Source organism: Gekko japonicus, unplaced genomic scaffold (assembly GCF_001447785.1).
Source record: "Gekko japonicus isolate JY-2015 unplaced genomic scaffold, Gekko_japonicus_V1.1 scaffold922, whole genome shotgun sequence".
In the NCBI taxonomy this organism is placed as follows: domain Eukaryota; kingdom Metazoa; phylum Chordata; class Lepidosauria; order Squamata; family Gekkonidae; genus Gekko; species Gekko japonicus.
In genome coordinates this window covers 354041-365594 of record NW_015176476.1, presented here as the reverse complement: position 1 = coordinate 365594, position 11554 = coordinate 354041, and the positions used below count along the sequence as shown (strand labels likewise).

Below are 11554 nucleotides of genomic sequence, written 5' to 3'. Positions count from 1 at the left end.
GGGGGGGGGGAGAGGTGATGGAACTCTCAAGAGGGAAATGAAGTTTTCAATCTGTATACGGAAAACTCATGGACTTTTAAACATTTTTAAAATAATTTTGTCGAAGAGGTTCCAGAACTCCATTCTGGTGCGTCTCCCCCCCCGTCCCCCCCAAAAAGCCCTGGCTGAGTCCCTACCCAATATCTTCTGCTCCTGCTCCTCTCAAACTGCACTACTCCCATCTTCAGACCATGCTGCTCCTGAACTCACTGCAGGTAGAGGTCACTATGGGACTAGGGGGTGTGTAGCCCACATGATGGTAGCCGTGATACTGGTAGAGATCACCACTGTGCAAAAGACAGAGGGACTGAGATGGATTTTGAAAACCTGGGTTCAAGACACTGTTAAGACACAACACCTAATGACCTGTAACCAACCACATTAAGGAAATGCAAGGACCCCTCTTATTCTTGAGAGGGGGCAGCCATTTCCATCGATTCCCCCCTCACTGCAGACCCCTAGTATGCTGTTCCTGAGGACTTGCTGGTCCCCAGGAACAAACTTTCAGGGAGTCGGTGAGAGAGGGGAAGCTGGCAGAAATTGTTGCCCCATCCTTAGAACACTTACGGGCAGTTAGGAAAATGTAACTGTGTTAGGATAGAAGCTACTGTGTAATCTTGGGGCCCCAGGGTGCTTTTTGGCAGCCTAACCATTTTCAGAGGGGTGTGTGTGCGTGTCTGTGTGGCTAACATGGATCAACCATCTGTAAGTTGCCATGAGATTTTTGAAAGATGCTCTGGTGAATAAAATACAGGACTCCTTACAGCTTCATAATATTCTGTGTTAGCTATAGAGTATGTGGAAGCACAGAACAGCTGTTTGGCAAGTTCTTACATGACCAACAACAAAAAAATCAGTAAGGCTATTTAGGAACTAAGAGACAAAAAAAAAAAGAAGAAGAAGAGACAAACCAAGTCCCATGGCCGTACCCAGGTTCTCACCACCAGGAATCTTCAGCAAAGCAGAGATCCTGGATAGCAAGGGAGCCCCTCCCCCCCACCAATTCAATCATACTGCAACCACATGCCTCTGGGAGATATGGGTGTGGTACTCATTGGCAGAGAATAGTTTGTATCCAAGCCTTGCCTACAGGGGAATACTAACATTATAGCACAAAGCTTTAAAGAGTGGGTGAGCCCATAACTGGCTTAGATTGGATGATAACATGACTTAACGTGCTGGTTTCGTGGAAAACAGTTGCTGGGGCATAAGCTTTGGCAGTTTCTCAAGGCTGTAACCAGAAATGAAACGGTGATTTGCTAAGATTCATGTTTGCTTCCCACCAGAAGCTCCTTATCAAATCCTGCTGTGTTGGCTGCTAGGGAGAAAGTATGTCTGACTGGGGCATCCAGAAATGTTAGAATGCAGGTGGCTTCTGGTCCATGCACCAGCAGCTCACATGGCAAAGGCTGCACTCAGGAAACAGGTGGAGTCTGCACTGCCAGAACCACTAACAGCCCTGCCAGAACCACTAACAGCCTTAGCTTGCATACATTTAACACTGACACGATTCAGAGATTGTTTTGCTTTCCCCAAGGCTGTTTTCCAGAAATAAACAGTCCCTATCTACAAGAACTAGGAAGAGTATTTTGGCCTACTCCTTACTGCCCATCCTGGGTCAACTGATAGAGGGCCACTGTGCGTCTGTCATCCTGGAGAGAAAGTCAAGAACAAAGTTCGGCGGCTCTCTTTGAATCACTTCAGTGTCTGGTTTACCAATTAAGTAAGGTTGTGTTGTTCTTTTTAAAACAGATGCTGAAGCAAATGTGAAGGTTTTCTCAGGATTGCAAAAACACAACTGTATTCCTTTAGCCTTCCCAAATCCAACCAATTAGAGCACCCTGAGGGTGTCTGGGGTTGGAGAGCTGGACTAGGGTGACCTTGGGCCAGTCACAAAGACTCAGACTAACCTACTTCCTCAGATTGTTCTGAGGATAAAACAGAGGAAGAGAGAATGTTGTCAGCCTCTTTGGGTCCCCATGGGGGGAGGAGAGGGGTATAAAAGAAGTAAAAAACAAATATCTCTGTGTATGGCACTTTATGGAGTATGAGGTCCTTGACCCGAGGATTCTACAACCTAAAGTTTTATGTAAAGATCACAATAAAGGGAGGGAAAGGAGGTGGGGAAAAACAGAGGAAGAATGTGTTTTTAAAGGTTTTATGGAACATTTGGAGTTTGAGCACTAGCCTTAGCTTGCATACATTGAATTCAAAGACTTGGTAATCAGTATGTCCTATTGTCTACCCTATCCATAAAAGGACAATTATTCACATTGCATATTAAATAGAAATTATCTAATACAGTGGTTTCCAAAGTGGGCAGTACCACCCCAGGGGGGCAGTGGGATTACTTGGCGGCGGGCGGGGGGGTGCTAAGTGGCAAGGAGACAGCAGAAGGGCCCTGGAGTTGGGCCTCTAACTGCATTGTTGACTTCTTTACAATTGACCAGACAGTGCCTAATGTCTTTACCATTCACTGTGTCATTCATCTCCGAAAGGCACCAGCAGCTTTAGAAAGAGTCCCTCCAGCCCCTCAGACAGATTCCCCATAGGGAATAATGGAGCCAAAAAAATATCAGAATCCCTCAAAAAACCCAGACCCAAACATCAAACCGTTATTTGGAACCTGGGAAACCAAGAATACAGATATTTTTTGGCTGCCTGATATCTGGAGTTTTAAAAAGTCTTTTTTTTTTGAGCTGCACATGCCTCACTGATGTGGGCCTTTGGTGTCTATTACATGATTTTAGCAGCCAACCTTCACAGATTCCAGGGTCCCCTCAAAATCCATCCTGGCAATTGGGTCAAAATGGCCCATAAATAGACCAGATTATACATTTCTTCTGACCTATGTTAAACCCAGCAACCCATTCAGTGTGTACTCACAATATTTTATCAGCAACAAACTTTGCAAAAGTATCACCACTAATTTTTGGATCCTGAACCAATAAAGGCTCAGGTTTAGGAGTCAGCAGATGAGAAGATACCTTTAAAAATCAGATTGGTAACGAACTAACTTGTGCAATGTTAGCAGAGAAATAATATTTTGTGTTACCGCTGCATCGTAGGTGATCTTACCTTTCAGCATTTTCCTTTGTGAGATTCACAGCAGTTTCTAATTTATCTATGGCAATTGCCCGGCTCTGAAAAAGAAAAGTAACACAACGTGAACGCACACAAACACATTATTTACGCTGGATACAACAGGAAAATGGTGACAAGAGCAAATGAAGTAAGCAACGATAGTGCACTGGAAAAGAAATCTAACTTTTCAACAACTACAAAGAAATATATACTCTTTTCCAGGAGGAATTCTTATCTTGCAGCTTTTTCCTTGTGCTTTCTGACACATTTCCCCTCACAGTATGCAGAGTTTGTTATATTTTCTGACCTGTTAATGATCTCATAAATAATCAAGTGCATCTAGAGAATCACCAGTGTTTGCTTAGGGACTACCACAGCCTTGGCTGTAAAGATTTTACCTCTAGGGAGCCGATGAGTGGAAGCTCATTCAAAAAATACATAAGCAACTAAACAAAAACAGGAGCCAGTGACACCTGAGAGGCTAACACATTTTATTCCACTACAAATCCTTATAAATCAGAGATCCCAAAAGTTGATACTTGCATGAACTGTTAGTCTTTCAGTCTTGGTGCCAACAGATACATTGTTTCGTAACACCCCTTTTCACACAACATCATTTGATCTTCAGTGGTTACTTGTTTCTACTGCATTTTCACTATTTTCCAAAAGCAAGACCGTATGTGTAATCTTTATAATTAATAGCCAAGGTTGGCACATGTTTGGATATCTTAATCTACAAAATGGGACCTTTTATAATCCTGCAAACATGAGACAACCTCCAGGTTTGCAGAAGAATCCGAAGTGTTTTTAAAAAGAATTCAGAGGGGGTAGGCCATCTTCAGTGGCATCAGTGAAATTTGCATGTGTAAAAAACCCCTGTGGGGCCATAAAGGGTCGCCAGCATATCATGTGAAAATATGTGGCAATGGCCACCAGGAGCATGTGAGAAGAGAATGCCAAAGCTGGCTATAGTTTGGTCCCCCTGCCTGCCTCTTCTCTTTCCCCATGAATTTAATGTGTTGATGGGGAATGAAGTACAGAAGAAGAGGGGGGGAATAAAGACCAAATGAACCAGTGGGAGGAATGAAGCCCAAGCTTGGTGTGTGTGTGTTGTAATTCTTCTTTCCTCATAAGTCACCGTTTAGTAGTCATAAAAAAATCTTAATATTTATATTATGCATTTTAGGTGTACAAACTGATTTACGTACATTATCCCTACAACAACCCTGTAGGTCAGATCAGTATTATCAATATATTGCAGATGAAAGACTGAAATACATTAATTTGCCTAAGGGCCTCTAAGGCATTCCTAGGGGAGGTGAAATGTTGGCTTATGATTTTACACTCTTAACCATTATCATATACTATCCCTAATAAATGAGGTCATACACTACAGGCATTACATTACAATGCACATGACATGGTTTGGAAGGGAGAAATCTGTATTGCAGTAATCAAGGTGTGACTGCAAAGATGAGTTCTTAAAAGATCAACATACTTGGTGGGCCACTCCTGCTTGTTCCTGGCCTTGGGCATGGAGACAGCACAAATCCCTAGAAAACTTGTACGGTAATTTTCAACAGACATTACAAAATGTTCAACACACTGTCCCAATATCACCTTTAACTTTTCTTCTACTATTCCCAATGTATAATAGCTACTCAATCCTGATGCACCACAGAATGAAAGATAAGAAACCCCAGCAAAAATACCAAGACAGTCTAATTGCATCGCCAAACCACAACGTATGAGCTAAATGATAGCATTAGACCCCGAAGATTCATCTTAGCAGTGGTACAATCTAAGCATGTGTAAATTACAACAACTGCCCAGCTTCTGTAGTGATCAAATCCTCAAAGTGGAGGGCTGCTTTCTTACAAGTGTATAGCGATGCAAGGAGAAGGAAAAGAGTGATCTGGGAGAGGAGGATCTGGGAGGCTCTACATAATGTACAAAAAAAGCCATGAAATACAGCCTGTTGCACAGTAATGTTATATATTTACAAATAGTAAATCTAAAAAATAGAATATTTATTTGTTTAGAACAGGGGTGGCCAAACTGGCTTGGGAGCCACATGCGGCTCTTTCACACATATTGTGCGGCTCCCGGCAGGGCAGCTGGGGAAGTGAAGGGGAGGCATACTTTTCTCCCTCCCTCCCATCTATTTGCTTTCTTTCTCTCTCTCTCTTTCCACCTCTCTCTTTCTCTCCCTCTTAGACAAATAAATATTATTAGCAAGCAAATAAGTATCATTGGACAAATAAATATCATTATCAATATCTGTTTTGACCCCTTTGGTTTTTATTTTTGGGAGTCACATTTAATAAAAAGCAAATTAATAAAAACGTGTGTGTAACATTTGTTCACGTCTTGTGGCTCTCAAACATCTGACGTTTATTCCATATGGCTCTTACGTTGAGCAAGTTTGGCCACCCTTGGTTTAGAACACTTGTATGCTGTCTTTCCACACAACTTGGGGCCCCAAGGTGCCGAATAATCAAAACAGCAAAACAGCATTTAAAATACAGATTATATAAAAAGACCAAACAATTAAAGAAAACATATAAACATGAACACAATCACGTAAAGATGGAGGAATATAAACTTATTCAGTTGTCTTGCGTTTTATGTTCGGGAGTGGGAAAGTCAGGTTGAGTTACACCACAAATGGGTTCAGAAAAGTACAGTTAGGTTTAGAAGTAGGTTGCACTTCCATAAGCTTGAGAATCTCTGCCATATTCACTTTGCCATCTTCCCAGAAAGCAATTTCACCATCATATAGAGGTTTTTGACCCAACAGGATCTGCCTACTGCATTTCTGCCAACATCCTGCTCAGCCAGTCATCCTTTTGAAGTTAAAATCAAGTTATTAATTTCAAATGCACACGTGAAAAACAAATATATTTGGTCTTTTCTATCAGGCCTCACATCATAAATTCTTAGAAGCAGTCACTCATTTTTTTCTAGTGCCGTTATCTCATCTCTGTTTTCAGACACATAATGATAACTTCACTCACCTGGGGCAGCTTTCTCAGGAGACTCAACGCAATGGCTCCTGATCCACAGCCAATCTCCAAAATCACAGGCCCAAGAGGATCTGGGGGCTGCCAGATGTCCCTGCAGCATGCTGAAGACAATTTCTTCTTCTTGTATTTATCCTTCAGAACAAGGGAAACTAGTTCCTAGGAGGCAAGACAAGTTCTGTGATGGGTAAACTGGCCATTATGAGCTCCATGCTTCAACACTCAAAAGAAGGCTTACTTTTAATGGCTTGCAGTCTAGAACAAGGTTCTGCACAGACAATACAGGGCATTAATAAGTCTACTTTAATCAGGGACCCTAAGAATAGCAGTAAAAGAACTAACTAAATGTTCCCAAAGGAAGATTTTAAGATTCCATGGTACAGTAATCAAGAAAAACAAGGGATGCTATGGAGCTTGATGGGGGGAAAGCCCTTGTATAAACTCTGACTTTGTCTGACCAAGCTCCAGAAAAATCCTCAAAGGATAAAACAGAACAAAAACTGGTAGAAATGAGTTATTCCTTACTAGCAGCCTGGGATTAACCATTAAGCAAAATAAGCATGTGCTTAGGGCACCAAGGGAAGGGGGGCGGCACCACAGAGGGTTTTTTTTTTGCTTATATTGCTTACTGCTATTTAGTGTTAAATATTTTTTAAAGTTTATATTTAATATATTTGTGGAGTCTGACCTGGAAGAAAACTGAATTTGAGAGCCAGTTTGGCTCTGAACTGAATTTGAGAGTCAGTTTGGTGTAGTTTAGCGTGGACTCTAACCTGGGAGAACTGGGTTTGATTCCCCATTCCTCCACTTGCAGCTGCTGGATGACCTTGGGCAAGTCATAGTTCTGTCAGAGCTGCCCTGAAAAGAGCAGTTTTCTCAGAGCTCTCTCAGCCCCACCTACCCCACGAGGTGTCTATTGTGGGGCAGGGAAGGGAAAGGTGATTGTAAACTGCTCTGAGACTCCAGAGCAAGGGATGGGGTATAAATCCAATCTCCTCCTCCTTCATCTCTTATGAACTGGGATAAAATGAATCAGTGGCACCTGTGAGTCTGTTATACTATCATGATGCATTTGATATACATTATTAGTATCAGTTTGTTTAACTGTATGCTGATTTCTGTATTCTCATGATCAAAAAACCCATGTGTTTCTTTAAGAACTAATATATACTTAGCAAGCAACTATACCTTTAAAATCTCATGTCTGTATTTCTACTTAAGAATCAGTAAGATAGCATGTCACTAAGAGCTTTGGGAAGACATTAGAGAGATACAAGAAAGAAGACCCGCGAAACTCGCGGGGGGGGGCTCGCCGTTCCCCCCTGCTGCAAAGCGAGGGCCGCGCGGCATATAGCCGCTGGCCCTCGCCGCTTCCCCCTCCCCCCTGCTTCAAAGCAAGGGCCGCGCGGCTTGTAGCCACCGGGCCTCGCTGCTTCCCCCCCCGCTCCGAGGCGACGGCGAGGCCGGCTGCAGAGCGTTCCCTGCGCATGCGCAGGGGACGCTCTGTCACTTTTGGGGGGATTTAAGTATCCCCCCGATATATTTTTTTAACTTTTAAGATTTTTGTGCACACCTGGGGACTGCCCCAAGTGTGCACAAAAATCTCCCTCCCCCCCAGGTGCCCCCGGTGCGCGGAGTTAGGTATCCGCACGCACGGGGGCGACTTGGCTATTAGATATATAGATTGCATTGATCCATAGTATCTACATTATTGTCATTCCTGCAGTGGTGAGTGTTTGCTCTTTTCCTCTCTGGGAAATGAAGGTCAATTGTTTCCATGTTAACATAAGACACATGTTATGTTTTTAATACAGCTCCATCAAGAGACTGCTGACAAACACCAACAGAGATATAGAGTTGAAAAAGATATTTGAGACCACTTTTTAATCCTAGGAAAACGTGTTATTATCTACTGGCTTTGTTTATATTTGTGAAATGTACTTTATATAAGGATGAATGCTGTCTAGAATAGGAAATTTACATTTATAAACATTATAAAAAAGTATAATCAACTGTGTTAAAGTTATAGAACAGTGGTTTTCTTCAGTGAGTTCATTTTTCCCAATTGTATTCACAGCTAAGCCTGTCTTGTTTTTGAGAGAATAAAACAAAGAAGAAAAGGGAAAAGGGGCTGCTCAGCCGGAAAGAAGACAAAGGGAAATCCTGTGTGAGAGGGCAAAATTGTCATAGCTTCTTTCTTGTCTTTTCCTCTCCCTCCTGTGTGCGTCCCTTTTATTCTCTTACACTCCCCTGTCTTCCATGACAATCATTGGCTATGAATTTAAAAAAGGCCAGAAAAAAGAGTGACATCAGCACTGGTGCAGTCCACCTGTCATTAGGCCAGGACCTAGCAGTGAACCACAACCCACCACCTGAAGACTAATGTGCTGGATGTGTAGCCTGGTTCCCTAAATTGAACTGATAAAAATAAACACATGCTGACAGTTCTCTCATTTTGGTATTTTCAGTCTGTGGTTACTCGTTTACTTCTGCAAGATTAGAGAAATGAGGGTCATGTGTAGTCTCATGTTCTACTTTCAGAATATGTCGGAGTTATCCCTATTTTGGATGTCTCAATCAATTTGGCTTTTTAAAAGGGTGGGAAGTAGTTTTATCAGGCTGACCTACACAACTGGCAGCAGCAGTGGGGAGGGGGATACAGGTAAGAGGCGGAAGGGTTCACCCGCAACTACTGCCGGTCCCCACTTATTTTACAAAATTTAGATTCTGCCTTTCTGAGCTCAAGAGCCACCACAGCAACTAACAAATTAAAACATACATAATAAAACACATTTTAAAATAGAGGCTTGATGTATGGAAATAAGCAAGTGAAGCTTTTCATGGGATTGCAATATCACCTGGCAAAATAATCCATTAAGCCTCTATTAAATGGACTGGACATTTTTTCAGAGGCTTTTGGCAACCTTAAGGAAGGGATGCTGTTTGGTTTCAGTTTCCAGAGACGGGGGGGGGGGGAAGCTCCCTATACAGCCATGAAGAGACGTTGTTCCATTCTTACTTGACTGGCCAATTTCAGAAGGGAGTGCTTGGCCTCATGGCATTTATGCTGCAGATTTCTGCAGGGTTCCACCTTATCCCCCATGCTATTTAACATCTATGTGAAACCACTGGGAGTGGTCATCCAAGGATTTGGAGTGTCACAAGTTATGCAGATAACACCCAGGTCTGTTTTGGTGATGGCAGGAACATTCAAACAAGTTCCATTTTCCTTCCTCATCCACAGACTAGGGATCACCCCTGTCTTTTAGAAGCTATTTCCTTCAGACTTGTTAGGGATGGGGCAAACTTCCTACTTCCCTAACACAGGATCTTAAGAACATAAGAACACAAGATCAGGCCAAAGGCCCATCTAGTCCAACACTCTGTGTCACACAGTGGCCAGAAATACCAGGTGCCATCAGGAGTTCCACCAGTGGGACCAGGACATTAGAAGCCCTCCCACTGTTGCACCAAGATGACAGGGCATCCCTTGCCCCAGAGTCCCTATCTATACCTTGTGGCTAATAGCCACTGATGGACCTCTGCTCCATATGCTTATCTAATTCCCCTTTGAAGCCGTCCATGCTTGTAGCCGCCACCACTTCCTGTGGCAGTGAATTCCATGCATTAATCACTCTTTGGGTGAAGAAGTACTTCCTTTTATCTTTCTTGATCCTCTCACTCCCTTGGGAATAGGGATCACCCCCCTTTTCTAGAATCTATTTCCCTCAGGCTTCAATGGGAATCCTACTTGATCCTCTTACTCCTTTAGTAAGATCCTATTTGATACTCTTCAGTTAGATCCTACTTGACACTCTTACTCCTTTCTCAGTCAACTCTCAGTTTTTAACTGCCAACTCTCAACTGTCACTACTGACTCTCTCAACTGAAAAACTTCATTTGAATCCCCTGTCACTCAAAGTTCTCAGACCAGGTTACAGGTTTAACTATTTACTGTCCATCACAGAAGTCACTGCACATTTGTGAATCAACAGTTGGCTGCGCAAAGGACAGGCCAGTAGAAAGTGGCACTGAGAAAAGAAAGATAAGTTAAAATAGACCCCATGTAAGACCCATGGGGGTGTCAGTTCTGGAAAAAGAAAAGGCTACTATGCCAGATGAAAGCCGGATTAGGATTTCCAAAATACTGATACTAAGAAGCTGGAGCACTATAATAATGAGTCTCCATTTCTAAATGACAGGGTGTCTAAGAATATTCACAAAGTGTTACACAGTAGTTTTGTTTATATTTAAAACCTGTGCCAAACCTTTTATTGCGAAGACATTTTAAAGAAACCCATATCAAATGATTAAATGAGTATTTGTAAGCATGGGAGCATAAGATGATATGTCACTTCAGCAATCATTAATGATCTTGGTGGCAGCACTGCATGGAAATTGTGGGAAGGGCAATTTTCTTCATATCAGAGGCTATAGCAGCAGAGAATCCTGTTTGCCTGTGCACCTGCTCCTCTTAGAACTGAGCAACTGGAAAGTGGGTCATAGAGCAGCATAGGCTGCAGGAGCCTAGAAGGAAATTTATCTTTCTCTCCCACTTATTCCCTACCATAAATGTGTTTGTGGCACTACACCCAGTTGCTGTGGAAACAGTTAGGATATTATAAACAGGTAAATAAATGTTAATAGATGGGTCAGAGAAATCCCTAAGGGATCATTTCGAAATATTTATCTAGGAATAGTGGTTAATTAGATTTACAAGGGGGGGGGGACAGGGATTATCCTGAGTGTTGGCATAGTTTAGGGACTTACGCCCAGGAGACACTCATTTCCATGAATTATCTCGGAGGTAATCAGTTATCCAGGCCATGATAAAAGAACTTAAATGGCTTTGTCTAAATGGAGCAGCCACCCGCTAAAATTCTTTCCCAGCCTGAACTCTGTAACGGAACTGAGTTCTTAGAACAAAAAAAGTCGTGGTGGTGGAAAGTGCCATCAAGCTGCAGCCAATTTATGGTGACCCCATAGGGTTTTCAAGGGAAGAGATGTTCAGAGGTGGTTTGCTATTGCCTGACTCTGCGTAGCTGGTCCTCCCTGGTGGTCTCCCATCCAGATACTAACTAAGGTTGACCCTGCTTAGCTTCTGAGACCTGAAAAGATCAGGCCACCAACTCTATCTGCCTGGCATGATAAAATTTGGGAACAGTTTGTGATGGCAAAAATCACAGATACAATACATAGAGCACAAACATGCCAGACATCCAATTCCAAATTTGAATCAACCTGGTTTCCAATATTTTCATATCTTGCGACTCATGATATACTACCTTCAAACTCACATTATCACAAATGGTTAACACTGTAAAACATTACTATGAGAATCTCTTTTGGAAAATGACAGTATACTTAGTCCTTACTTCTCTAACTCACCAGGGCAATAACTCCACGAC

General features: G+C 42.5%; 1 protein-coding gene across 1 annotated transcript in view; it reads right to left on the bottom strand.

The window, feature by feature from the left end:
• The window catches only part of HEMK1 (HemK methyltransferase family member 1), a 52376-nt gene that overhangs the window by 13034 nt on the left and 27788 nt on the right, over positions 1-11554 (bottom strand). The window contains exons 8-9 of the mRNA XM_015427197.1: positions 6141-6305; positions 3118-3182 (exon numbers count right to left, since the gene is read on the bottom strand). Coding sequence (XP_015282683.1) covers positions 3118-3182; positions 6141-6305 — 230 coding nt within the window. The remainder of the gene's footprint in view (positions 1-3117; positions 3183-6140; positions 6306-11554) is intronic.